General features: G+C 51.8%; 1 protein-coding gene across 1 annotated transcript; it reads left to right on the top strand.

Annotated features, from left to right (window-relative positions):
* The first annotated feature begins 263 nt into the window (after positions 1-263).
* LOC104670516 (SPC24 component of NDC80 kinetochore complex) lies at positions 264-11,802 on the top strand. Its single transcript, XM_030935880.1, has 5 exons — positions 264-520; positions 8,980-9,124; positions 10,458-10,562; positions 10,672-10,748; positions 11,310-11,802. The coding sequence occupies exons 1-5, from the start codon at positions 361-363 to the stop codon at positions 11,414-11,416; spliced, it is 594 nt and encodes a 197-aa protein (XP_030791740.1). The 5' UTR covers positions 264-360; the 3' UTR covers positions 11,417-11,802.
* Positions 11,803-12,295: the final 493 nt, after the last annotated feature.

The following is a 12,295-nucleotide window of genomic DNA, read 5'->3' as shown; positions in this document are numbered from 1 at the left end:
AACTTCCAGGAGAAGCTGCTCGAGGCTTTGCCTTTAGAATCCGGTCCTGCACAGAGCAGGGGCTCGACCTGTGGAGAAATAAACAGCCGCTTTCCCTCCCGCGCAGGCGCATCGGGAGGGCTAACGGAGCCTCCCGCTTCCTGCGCCGATTGGTCATCGCCGGTGACTGACGGAGGAGTGGTCGCAGGCGCACCAGGCCAGACCCAAGGCTGCTTCCCCATACTAAGACGCTGCTCCCTATGCCTATTGGCTATTGCTTATGACTGACGTAGAAAAATTTCCAATGGAAAGCAACCTCTTCGGGAAGAGGGCGGGCTCCGCGGGCAGTCAAATTTGCGCGGGTTGGGGCTCGGCGTAGTCATGGCCGCCTTCCGCGACATAGAGGAGGTGAGCCAGGGGTTGCTCAGCCTGCTGGGCGCCAACCGCGCCGAGGCGCAGCAGAGACGGCTGCTGGGGCGCCACGAGCAGGTGGTGGAGCGGCTGCTGGAGACGCAAGACGGTGCCGAGCAGCAGCTGCGAGGTGAGGGCTGGAGCGTGGGCGCGGGCCCACGGGGAACAGGGCCTGGGTGCTGGGAGGGGGCAACCAGGCCGACCTCAACACTCCTTCTTTCCTGGACTCTTCCATTTCTTGCCCTATCCCCTCTGGGACGGCGGCCTCTGAGCCTTAGTTTCGCCGTCTGAGAAATCGGCTTTATGACAGCAACCATCCCCCGCCCCCCAGGGGTTTTACTGGTAAATACAGGAGCCCGGAGGGGTTGGCCCCTTCTGAGCGCTCCGTGAGCAGGAGCTGGGGTCTCAGGGTTTGAATTGGAGCTCAGTAGTCAAAGCTCCGGGTTTGCATCCCAGCACCCGTCCCCATGTCCGCTATGAGACTTGAGGTGAGTTTCTTAACTTCTCTGTGCCTCAGCTTCCTTCCTTGTCAAATAGTTGTGACAATAGCCCATCCCTTCTTCCTGAAGGCATTCAGATGTTTTATGGATCACCTGTTGCTGCTAGGCCCTGGGCTCACCGCAACCTCCACCTCCCGGCTTCAAGATATTCTCCTACCTCAGCCTCCTGAGTAGCTGGGATTACAGGCACTTGCCACCACACCCGGCTAATTTTTGTATTTTTAGTAGAGATGGGGTTTCACCACATTGGCCAGGCTGGTCTCGAACTCCTGACCTCAGGTAATCTGCCTGCCTTGGCCTCCCATAGTACTGGGACTGCAGGCGTGAGCCACTGTGCCTGGCCCATCTTCACTTTTTTTTTTTTTTTTTTTTTTTTTGAGACGGAGTCTCCCTCTGTGGCGGGATCTCAGCTCACTGCAAGCTCCGCCTCCCGGGTTTATGCCATTCTCCTGCCTCAGCCTCCCGAGTAGCTGGGACTACAGGCGCCCACCACCTCGCCCAGCTAGTTTTTTGTATTTTTTAGTAGAGACGGGGTTTCACTGTGTTAGCCAGGATGGTCTCGATCTCCTGACCTCGTGATCCGCCCGTCTCGGCCTCCCAAAGTGCTGGGATTACAGGCTTGAGCCACCGCGCCCGGCCCATCTTCACTATTTTTAACTGCACAGTTCAGTGGCGTTAGGCACATTCACACTGCTGTGCAACCATCATCACCATCATCTATCTCCAGAACTTTCTCATCTTTCCAGACTGAAGCTCTGCCCCCATAAAACACTCACTCCGCATCCCCTTCTCAGACCCTGGCACCCACCAGGGATCTCCTTTCTGTCTCAAATCTGACTCTTCTAGGAACTTCCAGAGGAATTATACAATATCTACCCTTCGTGGTGGAATCATACAATATCTACCCTTTCGTGTCTGACTTACTTCACGGAGCATAATGTCCTCCAGGTTCATCCATGTTATAGCCTGTGTCAGAATTTCCTTCCATTTTATTCACTTATTGTAAGACAGAGTCTCGCTCCATTGCCCAGGCTGTAATACAGTGGTGTGATCTTGGCTGACTGCAACCTCTGCCTCCCAGACTCAAGTGATCCTCTCACCTCAGCCTCCCAAGTAGCTGAGAAGACACTTATGCACCATGATACCCAGCTAATTTTTGTATTTTTAGTAGAGACAGGGTTTCACGATGTTGGCTAGGCTGGTCTTGAACTCCCAGCCTCAAGTGATCACCTGCCTCAGCCTCCCAAAGTGCTGGGATGACAAGTGTGAGCCACCACACCTGGCCAGAATTTCCTTCCATTTTAAAACTGAGTCATATTCCATGATATAGAAGGATGGACCACATTGTGTTAATTCATTCATCCATCCATGGACACTTGAGTTGTATCCACCTTTTGGCTGTGGTGAATAACCCTGCTATGAACACGGGTGACCAAATATCTCTTCAAGACTCTATTTTTTTTTTTTTTTCAAGATAGAGTCTTGCTCTGTCGCCCAGGCTGGAGAGCAGTGGTGTGATCTCTGCTCACTGCAACCTGTGCCTCCCGGGTTCAAGCGATTCTCCTGCCTCAGCCTGCCAAGTAGCTGGGATTACAGGCACGTGCCAACACACCCAGCTAATTTTTGTATTCTTAGTAAAGACAGGGTTTCACCATGTTGACCAGGCTGGGCTCAAACTCTTGACCTCGTGATCTGCCCACCTCGGTCTCCCAAAGTGCTGGGAATATAGGCATGAACCACTGCACCCAGCCCAAGACTCATTTTCAATTCTTTTTTGTATTCAGCCAGAAGCAGATCAAATGGTAATGCAAAGTTTAATTTCTGAGGAACTGCCATACAGTTCTCCCTGACAGCTGATGTGCCAGGGGTTTCGGATGCCTTGTACAGTCACATTTTATGAGGAGGCCTGGACTGAGCCTTGATTGGCCTATGGAGCCGGCCACAGAATGGCTCACGAATGGTGTTCCTGGCAGCGTGGATTGCAAATGCAAAGGTCAGGAGGTGAGAATGCACTTGGCGAGCAGAAGATGAGCTCAGCAGCTGCCTGACTGCCAGGCCTGGTGAGCACCCAGGAGGAGTCTGAATATTATCCGAGTGTAATGTCCCAGGCAGGCTCTTCCCTCCTTCCCTCCTCCTCTTTCCGCCCCTCCATTAACTCACCCTCCTTTGATGGCTTAGGAGAATGGTGTGACTCAGCCAGCCTGGCTGTTAGCAGAATGGATGAATCTGGGGCCAAGAAAACTGAGAGTGAGGATCCAGGGATCCTGGGCTTTGGGTCAAACAGATCCAGTTCATATCCTAGGTTTGGAGCTATGTGCTTGTGGGCGAGTCACTGAACTTCTCTGTCTCTGGACCTGTTTTTCATGTCGCAGATGCGGGGCAGAGGAATTAAAGTACACTCTCAGGCTGGCTGGGCGCAGTGGCTCATGCCTGTCATCCCAACATTTTGGGAGGCTGAGGTGAGTGGATCACTTGAGACCGGGAGTTCGAGACCAGCCTGGTCAACATGGTGAAACCGGTCTCTACTAAAATTACAAAAATTATAGGCACATGCCAACACGCCCAGCTAATTTTTGTATTCTTAGTAAAGATAGGGTTTCACCATGTTGACCAGGCTGGTCTCGAACTCTTGACCTCGTGATTTGCCAGCCTTGGTCTCCCGAAGTGCCTGTAATCCCAGCTACTTGGGAGGCTGAGACGAGAGAATCGCTTGAACCTGGGAGTTGGAGACTGCAGTGAGCTGAGGTCACACCACTGTATTCCAGCCTGGATGACAAAGCAAGACTATCTCAAAAAAATAGGCCAAGCATGGTGGCTCATGCCTGTAATCCCAACACTTTGGGAGGCTGAGGCAGGCAGATCACCTGAGGTCAGGAGTTCAAGACCAGCCTGGCCAACATGGTGAAACCCTGTCTCTACTAAAAATACAAAAATTAGCCAGGCATGGTGGCGCATGCCTGTAATCCCAGCTACTCGGGAGACTGAGGCAGGAGAATAGCTTGAACCCGGGAAGCAGAGATTGCAGTGAGCTGAGATCATGCCACTGCACTCCAGCCTGAGCAACAGAGCGAGACTCTGTCTCAAAAATAATAGTAAAATAAAAGTTTCTTTTTTTTTTTTTTTTTTTTTTTTTTGAGACGGAGTCTCGCTCTGCCACCCAGGCTGGAATGCAGTGGCCGGATCTCAGCTCACTGCAAGCTCCGCCTCCTGGGTTTACGCCATTCTCCTGCCTCAGCCTCCCGAGTAGCTGGGACTACAGGCGCCCGCCACCTCGCCCGGCTAGTTTTTTGTATTTTTTAGTAGAGACGGGATTTCACCGTGTTAGCCAGGATGGTCTCGATCTCCTGACCTCGTGATCCGCCCGTCTCGGCCTCCCAAAGTGCTGGGATTACAGGCTTGAGCCACCGCGCCCGGCGAATAATAGTAAAATAAAAATTAAAAAAAAAAAAAGTGCTGGGCGCGGTGGCTCGTGCCTGTAATCCCAGCACTTTGGGAGGCCAAGGCGGGTGGATCATGAGGTCAGGAGATCGAGACCATCCTGGCTAACACGGTGAAACCCCATCTCTACTAAGAATAAAAAAAAAATTAGCCAGACGTGGTGGCGGGCTCCTGTAGTCCCAGCTACCCGGGAGGCTGAGGCAGGAGAATGGTGTGAACCTGGGAGGCGGGGCTTGCAGTGAGCCGAGATCACGCCACTGCACTCCAGCCTGGGCAACAGAGCAAGACTCTGTCTCAAAAAAAAAAAAAGGCTGGGTGCAGTGGCTCACAGCTGTAATCCAAGCACTTTGGGAGGCTGAGGCGAGTGGATCACAAGGTCAGGAGTTCCAGACCAGCCTGGCCAACATGGTGAAACCCCGTCTCTAGTAAAAATATAAAAATTAGCCAGGCGTGGTGGTGGGTACCTGTAATCCCAGCTACTCAGGAGGCTGAGGCAGGAGAATCACTTGAACCTGGGAGGTGGAGGTTGCGGTGAGCTGAGACCGTGCCATTGCATTCCAGCCTTGGTGACAGAGCAAGACTCCATCTTAAAAAAAAAAAAAAAAAAAAAAAGTGTCCCCTCAGAGATCTGTGTGAGAATATGTCAAGTAGGAGCACCTTATAATGAACAGCCATGGGGTAGAGATTACTCCTCAGGAAAGAATTCAAGAAGAGTCGGTTGTCCCTCGGGAGGGCGGACAGACAGCGGGTGGGAAGGCTGTGTGAGCCAGCCGAGCCTCAGCTGTCCTAACAGGAAATCAGCAGGCACCATCCGAACCAGACCCATCAAGAAATAGCAGCATAATCAAGTTACTTAGAAATGTGGAGGCCAGTGCCAGAGAAAACAGCTAAAACTTGAAAGTGGCTGCTTCGGAGGGGCGGAGAGGCTTGGAGAAGGGTGTGTGCATGTGTGTTTATGTTTGCAGAACCATATACATGTCATACTGTGATTAAAAATAACTTAATGTAAGTTTCTAAAACTTAAACATGGGCCTTTTGGGAAGCATTTAATCTGCATTCTCTGAGTTGGCAGGTTTCTAGGAAGGAACAGTAGCCATTTTTGTTTTGGTTTGGTTTGGTTTGGGTTTTTGAGAAAGCATATCTCTCTGTCACCCAGGCTGGAGTGCAGTGGCACAGTGACAGCAGTTATGGCTCACTGCAGCCTCAACCTCCCTGGTTCAGGTGATCCTCCCATCTCAGCCTCCTAAGTAGTTGGGACTACAGGTACACACCACAACGCCCAGTTAATTTTTTGTATTTTTAGTAGAGATGGGGTTTTGCCACGTTGCCTAGGGTGGTCTCAAACTCCTGGGTCCAAGCGATTCTTCTGCCTTGGCCTCTCAAAGTGCTGGGATTCCAGGCATGGGCCACTGTGCCCAGCCACCAGTAGCGTTTTTTTTTTTTTTTTTTGTAAGACGGAGTTTTGCTCTTGTTGCTCAGGCTGGAGTGCAATGGCGCGATGTCGGCTCACCACAACCTCCTCCTCCCAGGTTCAAGCGATTCTCCTTCCTCGGCGTCCCGAGTAGCTGGGATTACAGGCATGCGCCACCACACCTGGCTAATTTTGTATTTTTAGTAGAGATGGGGTTTCTCCATGTTAGTCAGGCTGGTCTTGAACTCCCAACCTCAGGTGATCCACCCGCCTCGGCCTCCCAAAGTGCTGGGATTACAGGCGTGAGCCACCGCGCCCAGCCTTTTTTTTTTTTTTTTTTCTCACAAGGTCACATATTTTATTTTCCTTTTTTTTTTTTTTTTTTTTTTTACTATTATTATTATACTTTAAGTTCTGGGATATCTGGAGTGTGCAGGTTTGTTACATAGGTATACACATGCCATGGTGGTTTGCTGCACCCATCAACCCGTCCCCATCATCTACATTAGGTATTTCTCCTAATATCATCCCTCCACTAGCCCCCAACCCCCTAATTTTTATATTTTTTAGTGGAGACGGGGTTTCCCTGTGTTGGCCAGGCTAGTCTCGAACTCCTGACCTCATCATCTGCCTGCCTCGGCCTCCCAAAGTGCTGGGATCACAAGCGTGAGCCACCGTGCCCGGCCTAATTTTTGTATTTCTAGTAGAGACGGGATTTTACCACGTTGGCAAGGCTGGTCTTGAACTCCTGACCTCAAATGATCCACCCACCTTGGCCTCCCAAATTGCTGGGATTACAGGCGTGAGCCACTGCACCTGGCCAAGATGTTTTTGCTCTTTCTGGGTGTTTTGTTCAACACATTTTTATTTCGGGTAGGTGCTGGAGACAAAAAGTGAATAGAAGATGTGGTATCTGATTTGAAGTAGAAAGGTGAGGAAGGAATAATTCAGTGTGCCAGGGGCTGTCCTGGAAGCACAGCTGCACTCTGGGAGGGAGAGGAGAGCGCCCCACTGCCTGAGCTGGGCATCACCCAGGAGGCCTTGGAGGCCAGGTACGGGTGTGCCTGCTGGGCGGGATCATGGGGACATTCCATGGAGCACAGGGGCCCGGGTGAGAACCGAGGCGTATGTGCAAAATGATGAACAGAGAGAAAAGTTCATGGTAGGGAGAAAGAAGGCTGTTCAGGATTGTGAAGATGTAAAAGGAGATCTGGGCTTTATCCTGGAGACCCTGGGGAGCCATGGTAGGTCTTTGAGCAGGGGAGTGACTTCCCACTTGGCCTCTCATGCAGCAGAGAGCAGAATGGATTGGCAGATTGGCTTAGGGAGAGACCAAAACATCAGGCAGGGTAGGAGGAGCAGCAGGAAAGCTGTGAGGTTGGTCTTGGAGGGATGGGGGACCTGCTTGAGGAAGATGAGGAGTGGAGCTGAGCAGGAGGAAGGGAGCTGCCGGGCTCAGGCTTGCAAGGCTCATTGGATGTGGAAACTGAGTCCTGTGCTTCTTGCTATAAACGTGTGTGTGTCTGTGTGTGTGTGTGTCTTTGTGTCTGTGTGAGACACAGTCTCACTCTGTCACTCAGACTGGAATGCAGTGGCACCATCTTGGATCACTGCAGCCTCAACCTCCTGGGCTCATGCAATCCTCCCACCTCAGCCTCCCAAGCAGCTAGGATTGCAGACCTGAGCCACCACAGCCGGCTAATTTTTTTTCACTTTTTTTTTTTTTTTTTTTGAGACGGAGACTTGCTCTGTTGCCCAGGCTGGAGTGCAGTGGCTGGATCTCAGCTCACTGCAAGCTCCAACTCCCGGGTTTACACCATTCTCCTGCCTCAGTCTCCTGAGTAGCTGGGACTACAGGCGCCCGCCACCACGCCCGGCTAGTTTTTTGTATTTTTTTTAGTAGAGACGGGGTTTCACCGTGTTAGCCAGGATGGTCTCGATCGCCTGACCTCATGATCCGCCCGTCTCGGCCTCCCTTTTTTTTAAAGACGGAATTTGGCTCTTGTTGCCCAGGCTGGAGTACAATGACGCGATCTCAGCTCACTGCAGCCTCCGCCTCCTGGGTTCAAGTGATTCTCCTGCCTCAGTCTCCTGAGTAGTTGGGATTACAGGCATGCATCACCACACCCGGCTAATTTTGTATTTTTAGTAGAGATGGGGTTTCTCCATGTTGGTCAGGCTAGTCTCGAACTCCCAACCTCAGGTGATCTGCCTGCCTCGGCCTCCCAAAATGCTGGGATTACAGGTGTGAGCCACTGTGCCCAGCCTTTTTTTTTTTTTTTTTCAGATGTAGTTTCATTCAGCCGCCCAGGCTGCAGTACAGTGGCGCGATCTCGGCTCACTGCAGCCTCCACCTCCTGGGTTCAAGTGATTCTCCTGCCTCAGCCTCCCAAGTAGCTAGGATTACAGGCACGTGCCACCACACCCAGCTAACTTTTTTTTTTTTTTTTTTTTTTTGAGACGGAGTCTCGCTCTGTTGCCCAGGCTGGAGTGCAGTGGCCGGATCTCAGCTCACTGCAAGCTCCGCCTCCCGGGTTTATGCCATTCTCCTGCCTCAGCCTCCCGAGTAGCTGGGACTACAGGCGCCTGCCACCGCGCCCTGCTAGTTTTTTTGTATTTTTAGTAGAGACGGAGTTTCACCATGTTAGCCAGGATGGTCTTGATCTCTTGACCTCGTGATCCGCCCGTCTCGGCCTCTCAAAGTGCTGGGATTACAGGCGTGAGCCACCGCGCCTGGCCATTTTTTGTTTTTAATAGTGACGGGATTTTACCATGTTGACAAGACTGGTCTTGAACTCCTGACTTCAGGTGATCTGCCCGCTTCGGCCTCCCAAAATTCTGGGATTACAGGTGTGAACCACCACGCCCAGCCTAATTTTTTTAGTTTTGTAGAGAGAGGATCTCCCTATGTTGCCCAGGCTTGAACTCTCGCCCTCAAGCAATCCTCCTGCCTCAGGCTCCCAAAGTGCTGGGATTACAGGCGTGAGCCACCATGTCTGGCCAACTATTTTGTTATAAACTATTTTAGGTGTGTGAAGAAGGATGAGGTTTTATCTTTGGTGTATTTAAATGTGTTTTGGTGAAACAATAGTTGTACAAGTTGCCAGTGGAACTCTCTGGACACAGGGCTGCAGACAAGAAGGGGCATGTTTCTTGCCAATGGAGGCGGGGAACCATCTTCTCTCTGCTCTCCTTGGGGAAGGACAGACCCTAGGGAGCCTGCTTCTCTCCACCCTGCAGAGATCCTCACCATGGAGAAGGAAGTGGCCCAGAGCCTTCTCAACGCAAAAGAGCAGGTGCACCAGGGAGGCGTGGAGCTGCAGCAGCTGGAAGCCGGGCTTCAGGAGGCCGGGGAGGAGGACACCCATCTGAAGGCCAGCCTCCTATATCCTTTTCTGCTAGGGGGTCAGCCTTGCTAGAAAACACGCATAGGGCCAGCCGCAGTGGCTCATGCCTATAATCCCAGCACTTTGGGAAGCCCAGGTGGGAGGATCCTGTTGCCTAGGAGTTGGACACCAGCCTGGGCAACAGAGACCCTGTCTCTACAAAAATAAAAAAATTAAGCCGGGTGTGGTGGCTCACGCCTGTAATCCTAGCACTTTGGGAGGCCGAGGCGGGCAGATCACAAGGTCAGGAGATCGAGACCATCCTGCCTTACACAGTGAAACCCTGTCTCTACTAAAAATACAAAAAAAATTAGGCCGGGCGCGGTGGCTCAAGCCTGTAATCCCAGCACTTTGGGAGGCCGAGACGGGCGGATCACGAGGTCAGGAGATCGAGACCATCCTGGCTAACACGGTGAAACCCCGTCTCTACTAAAAATACAAAAACCTAGCCGGGCGAGGTGGCGGTGCCTGTAATCCCAGCTACTCGGGAGGCTGAGGCAGGAGAATGGCGTGAACCTGGGAGGCGGAGCTTGCAGTGAGCTGAGATCTGGCCACTGCACTCCAGCCTGGGTGACAGAGCGAGACTCTGTCTCAGAAAAAAAAATTAGCCAGGCGTGGTGTCCGGTGCCTGTTCCCAACTACTCAGGAGGCTGAGACAGGAGAATGGCGTGAGCCCAGGAGGCGGAGCTTGCAGTGAGCTGAGATCGCGCCACTGCACTTCAGCCTGGGCAACAAAGTGAGACTTTGTCTCAATAAGTAAATAAATAACTACATAAATAAATAAGCAAGGAAGCTGAGCATGGTGGTACATGCCTGTAGTCTCAGCTACTTGGGAGGCCAAGGTGGAAGGATTACTTGGGCCTGGGAGATTAAGGCTGCATTCCAACCTGGGTGATAGAGCAAGACCCTGTCTCAAAAAAAGAAAAAAAAAACAGAAAAGAAAAGACCCGGCGCGGTGACTCACACCTGTAATCACAGCACTTTGGGAGGCTGAAGCAGACAGATCACTTGAGGTCAGGAGTTCGAGACCAGCCTGGCCAACATGGTAAAATCCTGCCTCTACTAAAAATACATGAATTAGCAGGAGGTGGTGGTGTGCGCCTATAATCCCAGCTACTCGGGAGGCAGGGGCTTGAGAATCACTTGAACCTGGGAGGCGGAGGTTGCAGTGAGCTGAGATCATGCCACTGTACTCCAGCCTGGGTGACAAAGCAAAACTCTGACTGAAAGTAGAAAGTGTGCGTAGATAGAGCCAAGACCCTGGGCCTCCCAGCTGCAGTTAGCGCAGGGGCAGCCCTCTCAAAAGCTGGGGTCCTTAACGACCTGTCCTACTCAGCTCACCAGAGAGCTGGAAGAGCTCAAGGAGATTGAGGCGGATCTGGAGCGACAGGAGAAGGAGGTCGACGAGGACACGACAGTCACAATCCCCTCGGCAGTGTAGGTTCTGCCGAAGCGTGTGCCTGCCTGTGCCTCCTTGTGCAGTCCGGCTCTTGGTTGAAGTCGGTGCTGGGTAACTTTCTTTTTTTTTTTTTGTCTTCCTATATAGGTACGTGGCTCAACTTTACCACCAAATTAGTAAAATTGAGTGGGATTATGAGTGTGAGCCAGGGATGATCAAAGGCAGTATCCTTTTTGGGGAGCCATTTTAACCCTTATGCACTGTAGGTAGGGACGTAAAATGGTGCATAGCAAGACCCTGTAAAAATTAGCCGGTGTGGTGGTGTGCACCTGTAGTCCCAGCTACCTGGGAGGCTGAGGTGGGAGGATCGCTGGAGGCTGAGGTGGGAGGATCGCTTGAGGCCAGGAGTTTGAGACCAGCCTGGGTATCAGTGAGACCCCGTGACTACAATAAATATACAGTAAAGTATAGCAGCCCAGGTGTGGTGGCTCACACCTGTAATCCCAGCACTTTGGGAGGCCGAGGCGGGCAGAACACCTGAGGTCGGGTGTGGTGGCATATGCCTGTAGTCCCAGCTACTCAGGAGGCTGAGGCATGAGAATCGCTTAACCCCAGGAGGCAGAGGTTGCAGTGAGCCGAGATTGCGCCACTGCACTGCAGTCTGGCCTACAGAATGAGACTTTGTCTCAAAAAAAAAAAACCAAAAAGTAAAGGCAGTGTCCTTTTCCCTGTGGGGTTGTGTGAGGGGCTGTGTGTCCCAGGCTTTCCTTACATCTGTGCCTCAGTCCATCATGGCCCCAGTGTGGCCCAGCCCATCCACCTGGACAACACCCAGCTCTCCAGGAAATTCGTCAGCGACTACCTGTGGAGCCTGGTGGACACCGAGTGGTAGCCAGGAGCCTCGTGGTGGCGTCTTCCACCCAGCGGGCATCTGCTGTGGTCAGATCCGTTTCAAATGAAACGTGTGTACGTAGATTTTTTTTTTTTTTTTTGAGACAGAGTTTCATTCTTGTTGCCCAGGCTGGAGCGCAATGGCACAATGTCAGCTCACAGCAACCTCTGCCTCCCAGGTTCAAGCAATTCTGCCTCAGCCTCCCAAGTAGCTGGGACTACAGGCATGTGCCACCACTCCCAGCTAATTTTTTGTATTTAGTAGAGATGGAGTTTCATCATGGTGGTCAGGCTGGTCTTGAACTCCTGACCTCAGGTGATCCACGCGCCTCGGCCTCCCAAAGTGCTGGAATTACATGTGTGAACCACTGTGCCCAGCTAGACTTCTTTTTTTTTTTTATTTGAAACGGAGTCTTGCTCTGTTGCCTAGGCTAGAGTGGCGCAATCTCAGCTCACTGCAAGCTCTGCCTCCTCCCGGGTTCATGCCATTCTTCTGCCTCGGCCTCCTGAGTAGCTGAGACTACAGGCACCTACCACCACGCCCGGCTAATTTTTTATATTTTTAGTAGAGATGGGGTTTCACCATGTTAGTCAGGATGGTCTCGATCTCCCGACTTCGTGATCTGCCCACCTCGGCCTCCCAAAGTGCTGGGATTACAGGTGTGAGCCACCACGCCTGGCTTTTTTTTTTTTTTTTTTTTTTTTTTTTTTTTTACTGGATTTCTTTTTCTTCTCAGTTTGGCCTTAGCTCCTAGAGTGGCCTCAGCTAGGTAACCAATGGGAGTCGACTTATCCATGCCAGGCCTGCAGTTTCATGTCGGTGGCAATATGGGACAGATGACACCGTTGTATTCGATGACAGCTCCCAGATGTTACAAGG

The sequence above is a fragment of the Rhinopithecus roxellana genome, chromosome 8 (genome assembly GCF_007565055.1).
Source record: "Rhinopithecus roxellana isolate Shanxi Qingling chromosome 8, ASM756505v1, whole genome shotgun sequence".
Classification (NCBI taxonomy): Eukaryota; Metazoa; Chordata; class Mammalia; order Primates; family Cercopithecidae; genus Rhinopithecus; species Rhinopithecus roxellana.
Note: the sequence above shows the minus strand (reverse complement) of the source record. Positions and strands in the feature narration are given on the sequence as shown.